Here is a 24,313-nt window from a genome sequence, read left to right on the forward strand (position 1 = left end):
TAAGGCAAATTTGTGCATGTGCATGAGAAAGGGACACTCAGAACACAAGGACAGAGCATTGTCTACTTTTGTAATTCCTGTTTAAACAAAGTATTAAAAAATTAATTCTGCTATTCAGCAGGGAACTTAATCCCCCCGCATCCCAGGAAGGTGTACAGATGCTCATTTGTTTCCCAACAACTGAAATTAATTTGTAATTATTACAAAAGTTTTACTACTTCAAAAATATTTGCATTATTTCCTCATGCCAGTTTTACAAACAGAACTGAACTAAAATCACCAAAACCTTTCCTGAGCTATAACTGTGAGCTATTTTTTTTTGCTGCTAGGTGAGTATTTCAGAGCAGTAATTCCAGTTACAGCAGGCTCTGGCACTGAGCACAGGAGCTCCCAGTTACCTGTCAAGCCCCAGTTTAAGTCACCCACTGGTCCCAGTTGGGCAGAGCAGGCTGAGCTCAGCCTCTCTCAGCACCTTGGATGGGCTGGAAGATGTTCCAGTCCCCAGGCTGCTGCAGCCTCCCTGGCACAGCCACAGTAAATCCTGCAGCATTTATGGGCCACCAAGGACTGCCTGCCTGCTCACCAGAGCTTCTGTTTGCTGCCTGTAGGAAGCTGCTCCTGGCCTCCCCAGGTTCAGGTAGAATCCATTCTGGCTGGCAGGTTTTGTGTTTCCAGGTGCCACACACTGGGAAGGTAACATACCACAAAACCAGGGAAACAAACCCACTCAAACGAACAAAAAATACAGACTCTGAAATCAATCCCATTTTCCATTTTCGACAGGGCAAGGAGAGCTGAGAGGTGAGGAAGAATTAGCCACTTGTTTCTCAGATGTCACACTGCTGAAGTGCTTTTATTTCAATACAGAAATCAGAGCTGAAGGTCCACTCGGTCCTGTGCAACGGTGCCAGCAGCACTGTCTGAACTCCGACGTGTCTGACCACTGCCCTGCATTCCACACTTGCACGCTCCAGATGTTTTAGGTTTTCCAAACACATCTGTGCTGAATCACACAAAGCCTGGCTTGTCAAACGTACACACTCCCCTCCCTGACACAGCTTCCTCCTTTCCGAGCTCGTGACCCGTGGGGGAGCTGCTGGGGGTTGAGAGTTTATTACAAATACAGCAGCAATCAGAAAATACTGGCAATTATATACAGGAGACAAACTCTGTAAAATTATCCTCCCTGCTAATGAGGAATGGGAAGATGCAATCTCCTGGAAACAACAATTTTACAAGTCCTCACACCTGGTTATTTCACGATGGAAACTATCAACCCCTCTGATTCCATGCTGAAGACAGACAGAATGTGACCTCTTAATAAAAATCACTAGCACAGGATGTCCAACATCTGAACAGGCCAGATGGAGGAAGAATCCTGTCCACGTTACACCTGGGAAGTATCAACTGAGCTCAGACAAGCCAGCAGCTTATCACAGCAACCTCAGCAGGCACAGAGGCTGCGGGAGCACGGGCTCCTGCCCTGAGTTATGGACTCAGCAAACACAACCTCTCAGCACACTCCTTGTCATTAAGCCCTGATTTTAAACAGACTCTGCTCCTCTCAGATCTGCTCCCTGAACAGCTGTTTTGCTTTTGCTGCTCTCCAAGAACAGCTCCCTAAACCAGTAGATTTTCTAGATTAAGTGTGGGAGGTTGAGGGTATTTCAGTGTTTTCCTGTTTATCAGAGCAATGTAAGAAAAGAGGAATATTGAAGCAGGACATCAAGCAACCCCCCACCCCCAAACCACAAAGAACTGCCATGTAAGCTGCTTATCCCTCAGTTATTGTTGCTTTCCTCCAGTCTGAAATTCTTTCTGTCAGGAAAAATCCTTAGCAAGCAAAATGTAACTAGAAGACAAAGCTAAGAGTTGTAAAGCAGTATTAGGAAGAGCAATTCATTGTAGCTCAGTATAATACCTATACAGTGAGCTCAGAAGTGAAAGAAATTACCAATTCTTTCCAGCTCTGTTCCGCCCTGGTGTCTCCAGCAAACATTAATCCGAGCTGCTCCCTCAGAAGGTGAATTTGATCCCCACAACCAGGGGTAAAGGAAAAGGGCAGCAGGAATCTGGGGCATGGCTTAGGGCTCTGAGGTCCTGCAAACGGAGCTGCAGCTCAGGCCAGAGCCCTCGCCCTCCTCTCCAGCCCCTTCCTCACACGAACCCTGCGGGGGAATTCAGGAATCCCCCTGTGCCAGGCTGTGCCAGGCTGTGCCAGCAGCCCTGGGGACAGGGACAGTGGCTCTGGGGGCTCCACGGGCAGAGGTGACAGCACTGATGCCCTGTCCCACTGCCCAGCGTGGCAGGAGGGGTCAGTGCAACCAGAGCTCGGGTTCAGCCCAGCACCGAGGTGTCACAAAGCAGAACAGGGAACTTCCACCCAATTCCTGTTCCATCAATGCCTGCTGGCCTCCTCCTCTGGGAGCTGGCTGACGTTTCCACTTGTGTGGCTCTTGGAAGGACAAACTGTTATTAACTGATAAGCTGCAGCCACAGACTTTCTCTAAGTGTTGGAATACTAATCTCTAGCCCGTGCACTGTCTGCAAACAAAACTGCACACAGAAACATTCTGCTCTGCTTCATCCCTGATAGCCAAAATTCCCCACTGCATTCTTCTCTTTGAACTTTCTTTTTCTGAAACAGGTTTACTTCCCCTGCAAACAAACCAACCATCCTGTGGTTCTAGACAAAGCACAACAGTGTCCATCTATTAGAAAGTTTCATTTCATTCTGGATTTCACTGACTACAGCAAAATATCACACCCTAAATAAATTCTTCAGAAAGATGCAGAGACCCAGAGGCACAAGGGAGTGCTGGAAAAAAGCCTGACATGGACATTCAGGGCGCTGATTTGGCTGCCATGTGTATGTATGGAAACTGGAGTGATGGAAGTGGATTTTGGGGGGACACATTCTGATTTTCCCTTCTGGCTGAGGCGATTTCCATTTGTGAAACGAGCAGTGCCTGACTCGGTGCTTGGGCCCGTGGCCAAGCTGAGCCCACAGCCACAGGCAGGGCACAGGGAGCATTTCCTGCAGACAGGAACATCTGTACCTTCTGCAGGGCTTTGCCCGTGCTGCCCCACCACCTCCATCCTGCAGGAACAGCCTCAAGGGCTCAGTGACAGCGTGGGACAAACCTTCCTGGGAACCCCCAGCTCCCCTCTCCTGCCTGTCCCCACCCATCCTGGTCCTTCCAAAGCTTCTCCTCAGCTGCTTCTACCCTCCACAACCCCCGAATTTCACAGCCTTAGCAAAAAACACAGACTGGAGATGCCAGTTCCTGTTTAATTACAAACACATCCAACCACCAAGCAGCTGCCACAACCAAGGCACAGATCCTGCAAGAACAGGGATTTGAGACATTGCACAGCTCGGCAAAGGAAACCCCGTGCCATGTGAAAGACACACCACAAAAGCTATTTTCTCCTTAAAAAACCCACTCTGCTATGCTAGATCTGCCCACATGTAAGCACAGGGGAAGTTGTGAATCTCATGTATCATTCCATAAGTAATTCCAACCCTCCTGCTTTCCCCCTCGTTAAACTCATCACAGTAACACTGCTAAGACACAGAATCTGGTTTTGGTCCATCCTTGCAGGTGTTGTTTGTAAGGTAAACACCAATTTCTCTCCTTATTTCTGTTGCTCAGGCCTCACGTGTGAAATCAGTCTGGAATTCAGCCCGTTCCCACAGGATGTGAGGATAACCAGGATTCCCTGGGCCTGTGCACTGCTGTCAGCAACTGCTCCCCAGCAAACGGGACAAAAAGCAGCACCTTTGGGTGGGAATGAAACAAAAGCTGCAAATTCAGACCCATGTTTTCATGCAAATGGTACCTATGAGAAAACTAAAAGGGAAAACACTGAAAAAGATGCACTAAACCCCTGGAATCTGAGTGGAATTTTTCCAGTGTTATTTCTCACAGCAGCACTGCCACCTCTTTAAAATGTCCCACGGATCTTTCATAGACAAACACGCTCAAGAGGCTCCACAAACAGCTGACAGGCAGCTCAGGCATGTGAGGATTCTTGGAGTGTTTATTTTCTAGCATGTGAAATCCCCGCACACAGTACCTGAGAATTCTGGGCCTTTCCCAGCCCAGGCTGCTGGGAATGGGACTTTGCAGGGAGGAGGAATTCTGCACCTCCAGCTCTGGAGCATCACCGACAGCAGAGCTGAGCAGCACCCCAGGGAGAAAACAGGAGCCTGGGGGAGCAGAATAACTCACTCCCACCTATCCATGTACAACACTGGAGAGAAAAGCAGGCAGCAACTCCCGTGACATTTGTGTAAATCCTGATAGAACTGAGGAGGGCAGCACTGCAAACCCTCACACTCCAGTGAAATTGGTATGTTGGAGCTACACTTGAAGTTAGACAAACACTAGAACATTAAAAAAAGAGCAGGAGATGAGGAAGCAGACGCAAAGAAACATCACTTGCAAATAAAAACCAAACAAAAAAACCCAACAAACCTGCAACTAATACAAATAATTTCCTTACAGTCACAGCAGTTACCTTGAGCAGGGAAACACCCAATAACCAGAGCTCAAACAGGCAGAAGTTCCCACAGCACCCACAAAAATGCAAGTTTTCAAAACCACATTAGAAGTGGAAAAAGGTCTGTAAATGAGTATCACACATAACCAAATTAAAACAGCTGAACTCTTGCAGTGGCTCTATTTTGGTGTATTTTATACTCCAAACCCCACTCCTAGCTGAGCTCCAGCCCTGCCCAGCAGGCTTCCCCCAGGAGAGCCCCAAAGCAGCAGGACAGGTTTGTGCTCCTGTTTCCCTAATCCATCACACACGTGCTACAACTGAAAGCACTCCAGTTGTCAAACACAGCAGCAAAGCCCTGGCTGTGCCCACTGGCAGGGTTTGCTGTGCTTTGCTTCCTCAGCAGGCTTAGGGAAACCTGCACCCATGGGCTCAGGTGAGCTCAGCTCCCCCTGCACAAGGGCTCTGAACCCACCCCAGGAATGCAGCACCGGCTGCACCTCGGCTCAGGTCAGATGTGCAGGGACCTGCAGCTGATTTCCCTGCATCTCCCAGGGCAGGAATCCCGTGCCAGGAGATCCTGGGGAGCAGAGCTGCCAGGAGCCCAGCAGCTCGTCAGCATTAATTGTGATGGAGACAGGGCCAAACAGCACAGAGGCAGCAGAGCATGGCAGCACTCCCTGACTCCACTCCTCCCTCCCTGCTGCCCTTTCCAAACCCTGCTCTAAGTGGAAATCCCCACTCTCTCCTCCACATCAAGGTGACCTTGGGAAGGTGGGGGAATGACCTCAGCAAGCTGCCTGGCCCAGGTGTCCCCAGCCCTGTCCTACTGTCACACCCTGCAGGGCTCATCAAGGGCCAGGCAAAGCAGATCCATCGGTGTCCATCCCCTGATTTCCAGGAGCTGCTTCCCTGCTCCACCTGCAGAGAGCCAACTGCAGAATTATCCCCACTCCAGAAACTGCCCCTCCTCAGGAGCCGTGCTGCTGCCAACACAGCAACTTTATAACTCCAGCTGGACACTGGGCAGAGAGTATTTGGGAATTCAGTCACACAGTGACCACGGGCTCCCCTCACTGCTGAAGCAGAGGGGATGCATTGCTGGAGAGAGACTGAAGCAGAAATACCTGAAAAATCGGAATTTCTAAAATATTAGGTCCCTGCTAGTCTGGGTTGGGGCTTTGTGTTGTTGCTGATTTGTTTTGGGGTTTTCCCCTCATTCTGACGTGACCTTTATGAAATGGCAAACCCAGACTGAGCAGTGCACCAGAAATGCTGTTCAGCCTGCAGGATCCCATCCACAATTTCAGCTCAGAGATGACAACTAAAGCAGTCAAACATAATGCCAAACTCACTTTTAAACGTTTCCCATACCTGTGCTATGTAAGTTCCCTTGAAAAGGTCAGAGCAGAACTTCAGCAGCTCCAAGAAATGTGAAACTTTAACGCTGCCTTGGCGCAGACACAAAGACCTAACCCCAGCAATTCCGAGGTGATTCACAGCATCTGTTACAGTGTTCCTTAATTGCTGCAGCAATGAAAACTCGTGCAGTTGCAATCTGTAAATGCCAGCAGGGCAGAGCTGTGACTCAGGACTGTAAACACGGGAGGAGGGCTATGAAGGAGTGACTGGATCAGGTGGGAGTCACGGGGGATTTTCACTGACACACGGAGCAGCCCCGTGGATTTCTTTCAGCAGCTCTGTTAATGTGCTCTGTGGAAAAACAGCCAGAAGAGAGGGGCAGGTGGGGTCACTCCCAACCACAACCTCACAATGTCCTTGTTTCTCTACAGCAGCCACACTGCTATTAAATAAACAAGTGCAGCATCTCCAAATATCTCCTGGGTAGTGCTGGGTTACAACTCTCTGGTTACTCAAATCCATCAGGACTTCCCTCCTCTTCATCCTTTAGCTGAAAATCACTTGCACAATTTATAAAACCCTACAAGTTTAAGACGCACAGATTTGTCTGAAACAAAACCGTTATGAACCTTAATACAGAATAAATAGGTGGCAGATAGGAAGGGCAGTTTTATGCCCGCAGTGAGCAGACAGTTTCTTTTCAGAAGCTCTAAAAGCAATGTTTTTCTAAAGCCAGGCAACAAGAACAAAAGAATCTCTCCCATCAAATGGCACAGAGTAAGAACATGAGGTGGAATTGTTAAATCAATACAACTTTAGCACAGCACTGAGGGAGGGAGGCCTTTGTCCCTGTCACTTCTCCACAGCAAGGTGAAGGTCCAGTTACACAACCCAGAGCTGCTCCACAGCCTGGAGCTCCTTCAGCAGTGGGGATCAGCAGAAATGAGTTTTTCCATTTGCTCCTTTAGAGCCCAGACTCTGCAAGGTTCATGGCACATATTTTTCATCATATCTCAACAGGCAACATTTTGCAGAGCAAACCAGGGCCCAAACCAACTCTCACCTGTTTCTGTCCATTCTGTTCTCCCAGTTTCTGAGCCAATTTCCAGCTGTATTCCTGCAGTGCAATGAAGGAATGCATGCAGGAAATGCTGCCTGTGTGACAGAGAACTGCAGAGGAGCCAGACCAGCTCCAGGGAAGCACAACAGCCACATGTGAAGAGTCCTGCCCAGGCAAAACAACAACTTGCTGCACAAAGTAAATTCCCCCTCAGCCCTAAAAGCAACTTCAGAAAGGGAAAATAACAGATGGAAAGTAGCAGACTGCAGGAACAGGGCAAGGAGAGGGAAAAGGGTTGGGTTTATAGCTTAGTGGGGTTTCTTTTGGTTTTACTTTGGCTTGTTTGTTGGGGAGGTGGCATGATTTATTCCTCCAGTTCCCTCTCATTGCAACTGAGGTAATGAAGGACTTGGGCTTTGGCAAAGATCCCCTCCTTAGCCATAAAAATAAAAAAGAGCTGTAATTAAACTTACCAGAAACAAAGCTAATCAAACTCAACAGTAACAAAGGGCAACAGAAACACGTTCACTGTATCAGATCTTCCTTGCTGGCCCAAAGCCCAGAGTTTTCATTACAGTTTTTTTCCTTCCCCCCAATTTCACAACTGCATTAATCAGCCCTGGCCCAGGATGTCTCAGCTTTACAAACTCTATTTGTAGGATATCAGCTTTTCATGATCCAAAAAGCCAGCATGTGGAAAGTGTTAAGTCTTTCATGTAGTAGAGGAGGTTCTTAAAACTTCTACTGTTCAACTCAGAAATCTTGGAGCTTCACAGCCCATTAGAGGTTTGTGAACCACAGAGAAGGGCAGAGTTAGCAAAATAAATCAGGAGTTCCTGTGGGATGTCCTGGTGCTTTACACAAGGGGCACAAAGCAGGCTCTGGGTTAAACACCAGGGAGGACTTCTCAGATTGCAGCAGCAGAGCTGGTTTATAACCTGGAATGCACTCCCCTCTCTTTGAAGGGTCTGGAGGCATCCTACAAAATCACTCTGCTTGTGTCAGGGGCACTGCAAGGGAAAAGGGAGCCCCAGAGTGTCTGGGGGAGGGGGAGGATCAGCTCAACTGTTCCACCCAAGAGCAAACCAGCCCAGCATGGCAACAAAAGCACTTCCAGCACCTTCTTCATGCCAGATCTCTCCTTGCTGCACAGGAGTTTGGTAGTGTAAAACAAACACTTCCCTGCCAGTGCTCCCCATCCCAGGTGACCAGAGTCAGGAAGATTTCCCAACCACCAGGACCAACAGCTGGCATTTTGTCATCATTCCTGTAACACTCTGTTTCTTAAGGCTCCAAGTTCTCAAATGCAGCAATTACTCTGAGAGCTCCTTCACTTACACCTCCCCAGCTCACAAAGTTTGCAAAGAAAAGGGCAATGCACAAACTTAACCTTGGAAGAGCTGAATCAGAAGGAAACACGCCTGTCACTTCTGGGATTTAAAAAAAGAGATGCCAGAAGCAGGAGGCTTTCTGTGGAATCTGCTTTGATCACTCAGGGGGTGCTGTGGCATCACCTGCACCCCATTACCCAGCCAGAAGCAGGAAGGGAAGGAAGGCTGGATTTCTATCCTGCAGGATGCAGCCCTGACTCCAGGGAAAAGGCACAAACACCACACAGGGCAATCCCAGCCTTGCAAGATCCTCATTCCTCCCAGCAGGAGTAGGAAACCCAAGGCCAGAGCATTTCACAGCTTTTCCACATACAGGAGACAATAATGCACCTTTTGGCAGGGAAAGGAAGCCCTCCACATGTCATATATCCATAAATCCACCATGGTGCAGGTGTGCAGGGCCCTGGCTGACACTTACAGCCCTCCTGGCACCCTGCACAACAGGAATCCTCCCTTCCCTGTGCTGGGAGAAAACAGGAGTTCACCCAAAACGACATCACCCTCACCTAGAAGTAATCACCAGCATCTTTTTGTCCTGACAACCTGAATTCTATCACACCCTAAGTGCTCTCACTTCAGATACAGAATGGAAAGGAAAAACAAAGCAGAAGCAAATGCAGCAGATTTCAACGAGTGACGTTAAATGTTTCTTCTGCTTACAGAGCCAGTTCTATCACAAACTGCTTCACCTCCCCTATGGCACAGCCTCTACTCTAGCTCCCCATTCTCACTTTATTCCACCATCTCTGTAATTCCTGGGAGTCTTCCTTGGCATGAAAAAAAAACAAGCAGCAAAAAAACCCCGGTAATCAAGCGCTGCTTCTTTTTTACAGCTGGCTGGAAACAAAACTGACAAAATGAGTGCATCTGTCTCCTGGAGTTGTTATTGTCGTTTCTCCCAGTTCCAGCAGCACATTACAGGATATTTAGGAGTGACTGATGTGCCTGGGGGCTGGTCTGGAGCCAGGGGAAGGCAGTGGGTGCTGTCCGTGGGGGCCGTCGGGGGTGGGAGGTGATGCCTGACCCACGGATCTCCTGTGGAAGAATAAAGTTCATTCCATGCTCTGTGGCCAGGCTCACTCCGAGTACACTTTATTCTCTGCCAACAGAGTTTTTTTCCCTGGTGCACAATCCTTTGCCCCAGCTGGCTGCTCTGAACCCCACACAATTCCCTGTGTGCTTAAGGAACCAAACTCTGCCCCTGGAACACGGCTCACAACACGTCCAAGCTGCTGGTATTTATTTACTCCTTGAGCTCCAAAATTCAAAGCAAACTGCTGCAGTAGCTCTTGAAACTGTAATCTCTGTCTCACACACTGTAAATACACACAGGGAGCAGCACAGAGGATTACCTGCAGAGTGTTCCTCTCCTAAGGCATTTCAAAAGTCAGTCCCCAGGCAGGATTATACAGATGCACTTCTTCCAGGAGTCACCCGGATTTTAAAACATTAGCACTGTTCTGGGACAGGATGCCCCACAATCAGCACTGCTGCTCACATGCCTGGTTTATTTTTGCCTTTCTGAAAGCCATTTTCAAATTTAAAGCACATCTTCAGTCACTGACTGGATGGGGAACAAACACCACCAAGGGTTTGATGCACGGCAGCCATGGAAAGTCCTGCCAGGCTGGGACACTCAACCATGAAAATAAACAGCACAAATCCTTTACCAGACACCTATTTTATGTACCTGCAATTCACAGGACCTCAGGGTTGATGTCTGAGTATTTGATACAATCTGACAACTGCCAGGGAAGAAGAAAAGCTGCTGGTTTTCCTCACAGGGTAAGAAAATACAGAATAAATATACAGCTGTTGATGAACAAAAGCATTTTAACCAGAGTCACACATACCCTTCAGCACAGATGCAAAAGAGAATTCACAATAGGAAAATAAATAAACCAAAATTCCTTAGGATGGTGAATTATAAACAGAAAGTAAGGAAAAAGGAGTGGAACAGAACTCTGAGGAGCAGCATTGTGTTCTCTCAGTTGCTGAGGAAGGCTCAGACAATATTGTATCAATTACCCAAATAATCTTGGCTTGTATCTTTGACTACAGACTTTTCCTACAAAGCAGAAATTGTCCTTTCTGGCTCCCTGACAGAACTCAATGCAATTGCCTAATGGCCCTCTTTTACTTGCAACAATATTTTACTCCTACCTACCTCTAAACCTTCAGAGAAAAATAAACAATGAGATCCAATCTTGTAATGTAAAATAATAAAAAAAAGCCACTGGAGTGCAGAGCTGATTTATTGCCCATGCTAAAGTCAATTCTAGAGTCCAGCTGGCACAGTGAACACACCTTCTGTTTTTATGCTCTCCATCTATGAGGGCTTCTTAGGAAGAAAGTCAAATAAGCAGCTCATTTTTTGAGCTGATGACGCTGTAAATTACCTTTGGCATACAAAAGTAAAGTGATACAATTGAAAATTAATCCTCTTATTCTCTTAAGAGAACGCTTAAGGGATTTAAAACAAGAACAATAAAAACAAAGCACATTTTAGGTATGTTCTTTCTTTGGGTTTGTGTGCTTGAGCTGGAATTGAGACAGGCAGGTTTGGGAAAGGGTATTTTGGTCTTTGGAAGCTGGAGCCAGTCATTAATCAATCATTAATCAATGAGCACACACGTGGCACAGGTGAAAGGGCTGTCGAGAGCCAGGCAAGATGCACCTCCAGGAGCTGTGAATTCACAGGACACACTCAGGAACTGAAATGAAGGAACACAGGTGTATGAGCACCTCCAGGAGCTGGGAATTCACAGGGTATATTCACAGGACACACTCAGGAACTGAAATGAAGGAACACAGGTGTATGAGCACCTCCAGGAGCTGGGAATTCACAGGGTACATTCACAGGACACACTAAGGAACTGAAATGAAGGAACACAGGTGTATGAGCACCTCCAGGAGCTGGGAATTCACAGGATACACCCAGGGAACTGAAATGAAGGAACACAGGTGTATGAACACCTCCAGGAGCTGGGAATTCACAGGGTACATTCACAGGACACACTCAGGGAGCTGGACTAAAGGAACACACGTGTAGTGTATGAGCCGTGGAGCTTTGGCCCAAGCCTGCCAGGAGCTGTGCTCACCTGAACACCTGCAATCCCTTCAGAGATGAAGAAAGACACCACGGTGTGTTTGAGTTAAACCTTTAGGTCTCTTTAAGGGCCTTTCCAAACCTCCTGGTTTATTATCCAATAAAGCTATGACATTTGCAATAGGTTTAACAGTTAAACTTTTGAAAACAAACCAGATCACAGCGAACACACACACTGAACATCCCTCTGCAAACAGCCTTCAGCTCAGAGGCACTTAAATTCAGGAATATCTCCATCTGAGCTCAGCATGGCATTACATTCCTTGGCTTTCCTCACCCTGCTCCTGGTGAGCAGCACCGAGGGCCTGGCTGGAGCTGCCTCAGCACCCTGCCTCACCTGGAGTCAAACACTAATTCAGTGCTCCTCCTCCCTCAGCTGAGACAGCTCACTAAAACAGGAAAAAAAATAAAATAAAAGGCAGCAGGTTCCCTCCAGCAGAGTTTGTTATGCAAATGGCTCAGTGGTTTCACTTACACAGGAAAAGCAACTGCTGCCTCTGCCCCTCTTGCTAACTGGACTGAAGCCCAGTAGGATATTTGCTGTGACTACAGAAAAAGTCTCAGCCCATCATTTGGAATCATCCAGGGAAGGTGAAGCCCAAGGCCCCGGTGTGAACAAGAGCAAAGCCCTGTGCCTGCAGTGGCCACGCTCTGGAAGCAGCAGCAGCGAGCAGGATGAAATGAAAAGAAGCAGTGGCTGTTTATGTTGGCAGTCGCTTCAAACTCTAATGGAAAATTTCAGCTCTGACTGCATCCAGCCTAGAACAAGTTATTAAAGAAAAAGGTTCAGCTTTCAAACAGCAAAGGCTTCCACAGCTCGTCCCTCTCCGAGCGCTCCCGCAGCAAAGACAAGGCAGGAAATAATGTGCCTTGACTTCACTGTATTAATATTCCATCATTAGGGGAATATGGCCTCAAATAAAGCAGATTTCCTTGGGGAGAGCAGAGCAGGGATAAAGCCCACGCCACAGCCACAACGCAGCTCCTGCTACAAACACGGCTCACCACTAAATGCAAATATTAAAAAGCCAATGCAGGGCTAAGTAATCACTTTATACCAACAGAGCAAGAGATATTCATCTAATTATCCCCCTCCTTTGATCAAAGGCACTCTGCTATTTGAACAATCGTGTCGAGGGAGAAGCTCTACCTTTCGGATGCTCAGGAGAGCCCTGCACAAATATTCCTGGGGCTGCTGGCTGCCATCAGGAGTGACGTGGGGAGGGCTCCGTCTGTCCTCGGAGGGGACAGACACCTTGCCAGCCCGCACATATGGTAACTGCACTGACCTTTCAGCTACTACACATTTGCACTATATTTAAGTGCTACTCAGGAAGCCAATATTGGGTATTATGTAACACGAGATTAAGCATTAATGAGGCAAGAATAAAATTGTTTATCTAAACCCCAATCTAAAATTAAACAGAAGTTTATGCTGAAAGCTCACACTGCACTCGTTTTGCCTCCTAACATTAACAGAGCACAGCTTATTTAGTCTCTGAGGTAAGTCCCAGCAGCATTTAATTTGAAGAGGAAGATTTTACTATCAGAAGAGAGACCATTTTTCCTAAAGAAATGATGCATATTTAGTTCTTACGTGCATAAATACAGCACACTGCAGGTATTTCAGTGTCAGGAAACAGCCAATATTCATAACTCCTGTTTACACTGTGCTTTAGAGCTAAATAAAGGAGCATCCACCCAGAGGCAAGATCCTTCGATTGCACTCCGTCATCTCTTGCTCAGCAGCCAAACCAAAAATCACACACACCACAGATACCTATGTGCTCAGCAGGGAAATGCAACCCAGAATTAGCCCCGAGTCTGCGTGCCTGCACAAAGATCCTCTGTCCTCCTCCTGGGCTTCCTGCAGGCCTGCGGAGGAGGGGAGAGGGGCTGGGGGCCAAAGTGCTTCCAAAATCTCAGCGCAGCTGCAGCAGAGGCCGTGGCAGGGTGACAGGGTGACAGGACATCACTCCTGAGCCTGGGAAGGGACAGTCAGACATATCCTCGCTCCTGGGGCACTGCTCAGACAGCCCCTGCCCCAGGGCAGGCTGCAGGAGCCCCAGGGAGAGAGGGAAACAGCTCTGCTCCTGCTGGGAACAGCCTTGAACACTTCAGACAAACTGCAGGGGCAGCCTGGGCCGCCAGAGCCTTTCTGAGAGAGCAGCACAAGGACAGGCTGAGGAGCAGCAGCCAGCTCTGGTGCCAGCAAGGTGACACCAGGGCTTGGCACCCTCCTGCTCCTGCTCGGATGGAGTCACTGCCCTGCACGAGTCCGTTCCCTGTTGCTCTTCACCTCCTGCACCAAGCCAACACAGAGTTAAGCTGCTTCCATGAACACAGAAAGGCAATCCCCAACCTTGGAGGCATTTAAGTACCTTTATCTGGGGCCTATCGCAATGCTGGTGCTTCTAAAACTCTCAATTTCAAGTAGCTCAGTGTAATCATCAAAAGAATTCAGAGCAGAATGTTAAATACTCGGAAAATCCTGTATTATCACGAAGTTTTAGCAAATTATCCCAAAATGGGTGGATGGCAGGGGAATAAAACCACATTTAAAGCCAAACCAGATAGTTAAGAAAACTGTTGCCAGCTGTGCACCTTTCATTCTCCCAACATGGGAATTTAAATGAAAGCAATTATTGAAAACGGTTCATGCCACTGAAAAGCCTCCAAAATTTACTTCTTCCCATGAAGAGCAATCAGAAGTGCTGCTAAGCAAGAACCAAAGGAGAGCAGAGCAGTTCATCAGCTGCAGAGAAGGGGAAACCACCGAGGGGAAGATAAAAGGAAGAAAGGTGCATGGAAATCGAGGAGGAGGTGCATTTCAGACAGGCCAGTGGAAACCCAAGGAAGTTTCAGAAGTTCCATTTAAAATCCTCATGGCTCAGGTGCATGGAGGCACTTTTCCTCCAGGTTAACACTGATCCTACATTAAAGCAGCACCTTCCTTGATCCATTTTATTCCCACGTCCACTGGGAACCCCTCCTGGACATAAACATGGAAATAAACTGGAAATGCAAAATAAACCAGCAGAGTGAAGACCCAAACAAACACACCCTTGATATGGAATAAACATTCTCTTTCATAAAGCTTTTTTCTTGAGGATTACTCATTTAGAAGAAATTATTTTAAAACTGTTGAAAAACTACACTAAACTAGTTAAAACACACATTGATAAATACAGGATTTTCTCAAAAGATATTGCACACTAACTATGGAGGGGGGAAAAAATGCCAAGGCACAACTGAAATAGGACATTCCTTAACACACTTATGAAAGCTCAGGACAGGATGGCCTGATTCTCATCTCTCACCACTTTACACCTTCCCAAAGCAGACAAGAAATACAATGTCATGTTCACCTCCAGATCCTGACTTCCTGCACAGCAGCCTCAGCTTGATTTAACATTAAATAGGCCTGGTCTCTACAAGAATTCCCTATTTCTGCTGTATTCTTCTTCTCCCGCTGTTTCCATGTTCCAGCTTCAGGCTGACATTAGGGAGAACTTTCCCCCAGTGAGGGGGCTAGGAAAGGACACGTTTTACAGAAATCTTGGAAATAAGATTTAATTTTTAGCGGGGATTGCACAGGCAAAACGCCCTGGGTCCCCTCCCCACAACCTTCAGTGACCAGGAAGGAAAACTCTTAATAATAAATCAGATGCCCAAGAGCCATTGGGGCAAGTCACTCCAAGAGTGCCCCTGACACATCTTTAAGTACCTGGAAGTTGCTTTAGTATCTATATAGCAACTTTTTAGAGTTTCACTGATGTTAATATGGAGGCTGAACATGAGAATAAAGCCTTTTTCTGGTGTTTCTGAAATTGCTACAGGGTTACTTCACACTGCAACAGAAAAATGGCAAGCAAAGTATCTGAAATTATTCTGGTGGTGAAAAAATGCAGACAAATGAATCCCACAGCCTCGTCATTTACATTACTCATTATTCCACTTTAAGGAACCGAAGCAAAACTGTACAGTCAAATATTTACTGCAGCCTTTATGCTGCAATGTCTTCCTACAGCAGAATGGCTGTAAATTTTGGCTGAAAAAGATTGGGAATTAAAGAAAGCAGAAGTGAGGCCTGTGGGCAAAAATAGGAAGTGGAGATTATAAACAACCCATTGTAGGTCAAAGGTTATTTGTGGATCAGTTACCAGAGGGGCTAAAAAAACCCCTGAGCCCAAACCCATCAACATGATACTTCCCATAGCTCAGACTTAATATTTAGTCTCCTCTGTAGTAAAAAATTAGACCTAATGAAACAAAAATATAACACTTGAAAAATGAGAGCTTCTGTGAGGTTTATCACCACTTGCAAAACTTTTACAAAAACCCCAAGGCTGATATCCAAGCTCCAAAGTAAGAAGTTAAGCAGCACAAACAGGGGCAGGCACCTGCCCCAAAACTCTCCATTTGTCAGGGCTTCTTTTTCCTCCCCCCTGCAAAATGTCTTTCTCCATCACAAAAAACCCCTCCACATTTCATATTTAAAATATATATTTCAATTTATAAAGACACAATATACTTCAGAGCTGCTGTAATTCAAGCTCAGAAGAGGACTTTTGCCCCTCAGCAACTTTACCGTGAGCAGAATTCATTTCTAAAAGCAAACACTGATTTATTCTGAACCCATTCCAGGAGATATTCTGGAGGAAAGAGGAAAGGCATGGTATGTGCTAGGTTTGTCAGATGCTGATAAGATCCATGCTATTCCAGCATTCCTTCCCAGCTGTCACCTTTCCAGGCCTCCACGCCTCAAAGTCCAACAGGATCCTCGAGTCCACCAACACTTGAGCAGTAATTTGAGTTTCCTTTCACAGCAGAATGAGTGAACTTGTAATTGTCTCATCCTCCCCTTCCTTTTTAGCTCACACAGTGTTACTATTTACCACCCAAGGATTTGTGCTATCACGGCACTGTCTCACAAGAACCTCCGGGAGGAGAATGGAATCATCCCACAGAAACAGAGAGGTTTTTAAATATTATTACAGCAACGCTCTTCCCCAGTGCACATCCAGACTGCGCACCTATAAAAGTACAAAAGCCTAAACGCTCCGTGACGCTTTAAATCAGTGTTTTCCACATTGCTAACACACTGCTAGAAAATTGTCCAGCTCCATTTTCACGGAGCTACCTCCCTTCTAAACCCAGAATAAAAACGAAACCACTTTCCCAAAGGCTCCCTGCAGCTAAGGGGCACCTGCAGGACAGAAACCGAGGTTCTTTTGGGGCAGAGTGAGCGGCTCCCCAAGGCGTCCCAAGCTCCCTCCCGTGCAGCAGCGCCCTGCCCGTGTCCCCCAGCCCTGCCAGATTTTGGGGGGAATGCCAGGGTTACACAACCCCGAGAAGTTGGGAGATGTCGGCTCCATCTGCCAACACCAGCTCCGGGGAGGGGAAGAGTTAAGCGGAGCCTGGCAGGGTTGGGGTCACAGGCAGACCTCGGGCTGCTTTGGTTTAGGTTTTCTTTAATTACCCGAGCCCCACCGGGTGACACGAAATGTATTATCCCATCGTAATGTCAGAATTTAAAATTAGATTCGCTCTCCATAAATACACTTCACCCAGGCTCAGTGGCTCCGTCCAGCCATGACGATTATTTTATGTAACATCTTTCATGGCCCAAGACCTAAAAACTGCACTAAAAATTGGCAGCTGCCTCGGCTGGCTTTGGATTTCTCTTCCGTTTATCTGAGGAGAATTCGGGGCAAAAAGGAAAGAGTTTCGCAAGATCAAACAGCGAAGCAGCGAGAGAAAAAGCGAATTACATAAAGTCCAAATGTACTTACGGTCTCCTTATTGGGAAGCAACTCCTTTCGGATTCTGAAGAAGTTCTTGCCGTACTGCCTCAAACCCTTAATAAACCGTTTCTGTGATAAAAGATAACAAAAACAGCGTGTCAGCAGCAGCAAAAAAAAAAAAAAAAAAAAAAGGATTAAAAAAACCCCCCGAAGGGCGGCTGTGAATCGGCGCCGGGGAAGCGAACGCACCTACACGGCTGCGAACGGGGAAAGGCTCGGGAAGGCACCCGAAAATCCCACCCGTATCCGCGGCTGCGCTCCGAGCCGCAGCGCCCGCCGCTCTGCCGGATCGCCGGGCCGGATCGCCGGGCCGGCTCCCGGGCGGGCGGCGCAGGGGTTAAGGCTCGCAGCCCCCGCGGTGCGCGGCGGGGCCGGGCGAGCCGAGCCCGAGCTCCGAGCGCCGAGCCCCGAGCCCCGAGCCCGAGCTCCGAGCCCGAGCCCCGAGCAGCGGCGGGGCCGGGCGGAGGCGGCGGCGCCCGGCGCGTGATGGCGGCGCGGCTGGGCGGGCGGCTCCGCGGGGCGCGCCGCAAAAGGCGGCCTGGATCGCCGGCCCCTCCGCCCGGGCCGGCACCGCCGCCTCGGCAGCGCCCGCAGCCGGCCCGGCAGCGCTCCCCGCCCGGCGCGCCCGGCACCCCGCGGCCCCCGCACATCCCCAGGGCGCCGGGCCGGGCGGAGCGCCTCCCCTGCGTGCCCCTTCCTTCTCTAGCAGCACCCAAAGGAAAAGTGTGTTTCCTTTTTCCTTTCCTAGTCCTCCTTTCCGCGGAGTGCACGGCTATGAACAACAAGCAAATAGCAAATTTCTGCCCGCAAAACCGATAGGCGATGTTGAGTGTGTGGGCCCTACTATTCCAGGGAAAGGAGGGAAGTGACAATCAATTTGTAATTACTTGAAAAGAAAAGAAACAAGCAAAAAAAAAACAACCCAAACAACCTTTTCCTTTCCTATAAACACTGTGTACAGGTATAAACAAGTAAATAGCATTCATTATCTTTTTTGCAGACAGAATTTGTTGAGTATGTGGGCCCTACTATTCCAGGGAAAGGAGGGAAATGACAATTTGTAATTGCCTAAAAAGAAAAGAAATAAGCAAAAAAAAACCCCAAAAAAACCCAAACAAGCTTTTCCTTCCCTATAAACACTGTGTACAGGTATAGACAACAAGTAAATAGCATTCATTATCTTTTTTGCAGACAGAATTTGTTGAGTATGTGGGCCCTACTATTCCAGGGAAAGGAGGGAAATGACAATTTGTAATTGCCTAAAAAGAAACAAGCAAAAAAAAAAAAAATCTTTTCCTTTCCTGTAAACACTGTGTACAGGTATAAACAACGAGTAAATAACAAATTCTGTCTGCAAAAAAGATAATGAATGCTGAGCATGTGGGCCCTACTATTCCAGGGAAGGGAGGGAGATGAGATTTTAAAATCCCCTAGAGAGAAACGAGCCTCAAGTTGGCTTTAAGGTATTTTGGATCGCATCTTTTTGCAAACGTCTGCTGGAAGGAGGTGGGCAGGGATCACAGGCTTTCATGTTGTGAAGGGCATGAGGATTCCCAAAAAGGCGAATTCGGCACCTCAGCAGCAGCAGCACAGCCCTGGGTGGAGGGCAGAGCCTTTCCCCGGAGCCTCCCGCTCAGGATCCGGCAGCTTTGCTCCCACAGGGATCTATCCTCACCTAACCCTGACCCTCAGAACCAGCAAGACTGCAGAGTTCGCCAAGAACGTGCCCGGGGGCACGGAGACGGGAATTAAGCACTGCTTGTAAAGGCTTGGAGATTACAGTCCCTTCCAGTGTGTGATTTACTCATACCCACCTGCTCCTTCCAAACCAGCCCGCACACCGGCAGGGAAGCTCTAAGGGGTGCCTGAGCTCCCAAACACGGCAGGCTTCACTGAGAGCAAGGCACCGGCCCCCAGACACAGGCAGAAGTCACCAAGTACCTGCAGAGCAGGGTACCGAGTGCCCACCGAGTACAGCTGCTCCCTCATACACTCGGTTTTCACCAGGAGGATTTTCCCAAGGAATTCTCATTACGCTGGGCTGGGTGCATCACAAACCTCTGGCTGGTGCTCTGGGCAAGAGAAGGTGGCAGCAGCAGTGACAAACACACCCCAACAGCACTCCCAACATCCCAAAGAGAGGTGCAATTCCCATCTGCAGGAATCCAACCGGCTAAATGGGGAAACGTGGAAAGGCAGGCGCTCAAAGGGAACTAGGGATGCCCTCAGGCCCTGCCCTGCCATCCTGGGCTGGCTCAGAGGGACCTCTGCAGCATCACTTCACAGCACACACAGCAAAAGGGGACCAAAAAAGTTGCATGGAATAAGGAGAATGCAGAGCTGGAACACTCCAGCCAATGATGGAACAGCTCAGTCTGGTCCATGGCATAAAATGAGAACACCCAATTCTTATTCCTTATTTTGCCCAAGACTTACTATGGTGCACTTTAATTCTTAATTTGTTTTTTAAGATTCCTTTTAACCAAACTATGTTATATTTGGGTTGTGTTGTGATTCAGCTCTATTAATAAAACCCATGCCAAACTGTTTTCCTTTGGCCCCATGGGATGCCAGAAGTCCCTTCTGGAAATGCAATCCCAGCACAGAGCCCTTCTGAATAACACAATTAGAGGGACCTTGGAATGCCGCTCCAAATTTGCAAGTAGGAATGAAGTCAATCCTTCTGGCCAATTCTGCTGTCACCTTTATTGATGTTATACAGAATTATCCCTGGGCCACTGAGAGACACCCAACTCTAAAGGAGCTTTGTGCCTCTTGGAAAGAGAGACACTTCTTAATATATAAATAACAACAAAGCACACAAAAAAATAATTTCAGAAACTCAGAAATTCTAGAGCTTAATAATGCTTTTTCAAAAACCCTCTTCAGATCTTCCTTCCTGTTCTAGACTTCCATTAATTCAGGCATCATGGCCCATTCTCCCTGCACCAAGAACAGCTACTCCTTTTCTCCAAGTCAAGCCCAACACAGGCCTCAAAATGGCTTTAAACATAACACAATTAAATAGTTGCACACCAAATCAGAGGTAACCTGTTGCTCCCTGGTGTCTCACAAAGCCTGACACTGATTGAATTTGCTCTCCCCGCACAAATGACATGCACCAGTGCTGCAGGAGATGCTGCACTGCTCACAGGAGGCATCTGAGAGCGACAGCTGCCAAGCAAAAATAGCCTCAAACCCAGGGCTGGGGGAGCAACGAGGCTCAGACCTATGGAGAAGTTTGGGTAACAAGTGGAAGTGGCTCTGGAGCACAATGGTTTCATTCTTACAAGTACATCATTTGGATTTTTAGGACAAACATTTCAATTTTACCACTTCAGTTTAACTTTAAAAGATTGCTTATGACAGGATTCTGTCAGCATTATTGTTTGTGCCGCTCACTGAAGACAAACTGTGCCACAATTAAAGAAGTGCTGTGGATAATGAGGCTGTGAAGCAGCTTTAGGGAATCCCACGGCTCGTGGGGCGGCCGGTGCTGACAGCCACGGCTCTGCTTTATAGGGTGGTTTCCATGGCCATGGGCAGCCCCAGCACGAGGCCTCCTGATGCCCTCTGCTCATCTGCTGAAATGCACTGGATGCTGCAGCATCCTGCGTGCACACTGGGAGCTATAAATAAGCGGGGAGAACGAGGAACAAGCACGTTAATGTTTGCCTGCGTGTTACTTGCAGGTCCCATATTTCATCCCGAGGAACAAACCTCCTGACAAGATACACAAAGCCATTCTGCCGTGCCTGACAGAGCTCAGCTGGCACGTTTGTCACGGGGCTGGCAGTGCCAGGGCTGAGCTCGTGCGTCAGGGTTTCCATTATCCCCAGATTACAGCCTGGCAGGAGGAACTGGCTGCTGCAAACCCTGCACCCCGTGTGCTTCTCTACCTCAAAAACCCCGAATAAAGCTGCTGCTGAAAGCCTGCACCAGTAACATCCACTGCAAAAACAACCACCAACCTGTTTGATCACCTTCCAGCTGAAGATTTCCACCTGAATCCTTCAGAAAGGCAGCACAACTCTGATGAACATGCAAATTTATCACTGCTACTAACGCCTCTCCTCTGACGTGGTGCTGCAATCGAGTTTAGAGCTCGTTATTTCCTCTAAGAAATTCCATGTGCTGTTTCATTCCCTCCCTATGACTTCCACCTGGTTAATGAGTGAAGAGCATTGTGAAATGCAAAACATTTACACACAGGGCCTCTTCTGATCTTTCTCAATCCAGGAAATAAGGATTTTATTTCTCGGTCTTTCTCATAAAAAACAAAATCAAATCACATCTTTAGCCTATGTCCAAGAACAGCAAGTTCTCCTCTCAACCTTTTCCTTAATTCTAAGCAAACAAAATGGGAGATTTTGCTATTATGAAAGCAATAGTGCATGTCTGGAAAGGCCAGGTTTTCCAGGCAGATGCCAATGGAAGTTGTCACCACATTCCATATTTAATATGCATTTTTAAGTTTTATAATAAATATGGTAGGAAAATTTATGGGGTTTTCATTAGCAGCAGATAAACGCTAAATAAATGAAAGCATCTTTACTTCTTGATCTTCACAAGCTGCAAAACTTCTGTTTGGTGTGCACATTTAGAGATATTTGAAAATAAAATCTTGTTTTCACCCAGTACTCTCACACAAAGACAGGGAAAACCAAAATATTTTGGTGTTATTCATGAGATACCAGTCTGTATGACAAGGCGTGGATGTTCCCACTGGAAATTCAAAGCCCCTGTGCAGAGTGCAGCCCTGGTCACCTACACGTGACACTAACCCTACACTCCCCAGGCCATCTGCCCTGAGATCAAGTGTCCTCTCTAAACAAACTGACAAGGAATAGATCAGCCCAAAGCCTTCAAGCTGCCCAGCAATTTGCTCTCTCCCTCCCAACTGCATGGCTTTGTCTTCCTGAGGAATTACACAGAAAAAGGAGAGCCTGGCCCCAAGCGTGGGGGACTGAGCCCGAAGCTCTGCGGGAGAGGCAGCTCCCAGCCTGAGCTGGAGTAGCCACAGCAGCCACAGAGCGAGTCATTAACAGCTCCCTCCAGGGAATGCCAAAAGATCCTGGATGATAATGACCCCCCTTCCATGGAGCTGCTTTTGTTGGGAACAATGGAGCTCCCATGGTACCTCTCGCTGGCTGGAAATATTGGTATTAAGTGAGCGTGAGCACAGCTGTGTGTAAATGACACATATAAACAGATTAGATTTGTGTATTTATACTGGATGCAAACACATTAATAGCACATTTGCATACCCAGTTGGCTAAATGAGATTGCATGCAGAGCAGGATTACTGGTTACAAACACATTTATTTAGGATTTTCAATCAAGTATTTATATTGCCATTCAGGAGGTCAGAGTGGATTCATCATCCCTTTTCTCCTCTTTGCCTCCTCAGACACACACAAATGCTCTTGTCAACATGCTTTGCACAGACTGCCCACCCCTCCTCACAGCCAGGCTGGGAAAAGGGCTCCAGCCAGCAGAAGGAGCTGAACTGAGGTGCTCAACCCAAAGGCTGCCCCAGTTTCCTCCCATTTCCTTTATTCAAGGTGATGTTTCAAGGGGATGAGAGTTCTCCTTGTGACCACAGCAGGAACCACTCCCTAAATGCCAGTTTACAAAACTCCTCTTCCCCTCCTCTGTTTAATGCCAGGGATCAATGCAAGAGTCTGCACGAAAGGCAACATGATATTGAAGGTGACACAACAGCTCTCAGACATTTCCAGAGCTGCAGGAGAATTCAGCTCTTCCTTCACCCCGGGCCTGGAGCTGTCAGGGTGCTGCTAACCTTTTGTGCTGACCCCAGCTGTATTTTCCCGTCAGGATTTTTACCAGAGCTATTTTTATAAAGAGAAAGATTACGGGTTCACCCGAAGCACCAGGCAAAGCTTTGATTCCCATTCTGCACTGTACCTGTGTCTGGGGGAGTCCCGATGGGAAACAGAAAAGAAAACAGCAAAAAAATAAAAAATCTTTAAAAATCAACTCTGTCTAAACGAGGAGCCTTTCTGTTTGCCCTAATTGCACCGTGATTATCAGCTCTGGGGCTCTCACTGCACAGCCTGGATCAAATGCTCCCAAGCCCTCAGCTCCGGGCCCTTCCCGTTAAAAGCCCCGGTGCTGCCTCCCGGGTCCCTGCCCGGATAAATCAGATAAATCATCCCCGAGCTGAGCTGCTGGAGAGGCACTCGAGGCACTGGGAAGGGTTGCCAGGCAACCTGTGCAGGAGGGATGCAGGGATGGACCCAGGGATGGATGGATGCAGGGATGGATGCAGGGATGGACCCAGGGATGGATGGATGCAGGGATGGATGCAGGGATGGACCCAGGGATGGATGGATGCAGGGATGGACCCAGGGATGGATGGATGCAGGGATGGATGCAGGGATGGACCCAGGGATGGATGGATGCAGGAATGGATGCAGGGAAGGATGGATGCAGGGATGGATGGATGGATGCAGGATGGATACAGGGATGGATGGATTTGGGGATGGACACAGGGATGGATGCAGGGATGCACGGACAGCTCACAGAGATCACCCAGAGATCCCACAGATCATCCAGAGATCCCACAGCAACCCCACTCATCAGCCAGAGGTCCCACAGAGTGTGGCAGCAGCAATGTGATCCCCTAAACGAGATAAAATCAGAAACCCGAGCCCAGCCCAGCCCGCAGAGCTGCAGCAGCAGCAGCTGATGCTCGGATCAAGCCCTGCCCTGGGCATTAAAGCAGCAGCAGCAGCAGCAGGAGGAGGAAAGGAAACCTGACTTTCCTCCCTGCAGCTCTGGAAGGGCTGTGGATAAACAGCCTCCACTCTGGAAGAACAGCTCCTGGGTGATTGCAGGCGTTCTCAGGCCTGGAAACGTCACCAGTGGTCCCACATTTCAGCAGGGGATGAAGAGGCAGGCAGACATGAACCTCTTCTTGAAGGCTGCTCAGTTTGCAATTTCCTCTTCTCTGCTAGAAGAAGAGGAGGAAGAGGAAGCGTTCCCTGCCCAAACCAAGGCACAGAGGGGTGAGGGCAGGAGGACCTTCCAAAGGGAGCAGCAAGTCCTGGGCCTG

General features: G+C 48.0%; 1 protein-coding gene across 3 annotated transcripts in view; it reads right to left on the reverse strand.

The window, feature by feature from the left end:
- Positions 1-24,313, reverse strand: part of RERE (arginine-glutamic acid dipeptide repeats) — a 132,754-nt gene that overhangs the window by 22,361 nt on the left and 86,080 nt on the right. For all 3 annotated transcript variants that reach the window (XM_021537774.2, XM_021537771.2, XM_077788094.1), the window contains one exon: positions 17,224-17,304. In XM_021537774.2, the coding sequence (XP_021393449.2) occupies positions 17,224-17,304 (81 nt within the window). The remainder of the gene's footprint in view (positions 1-17,223; positions 17,305-24,313) is intronic.

The sequence above is a fragment of the Lonchura striata genome, chromosome 24 (assembly GCF_046129695.1).
Source record: "Lonchura striata isolate bLonStr1 chromosome 24, bLonStr1.mat, whole genome shotgun sequence".
NCBI classification, from domain to species: Eukaryota; Metazoa; Chordata; class Aves; order Passeriformes; family Estrildidae; genus Lonchura; species Lonchura striata.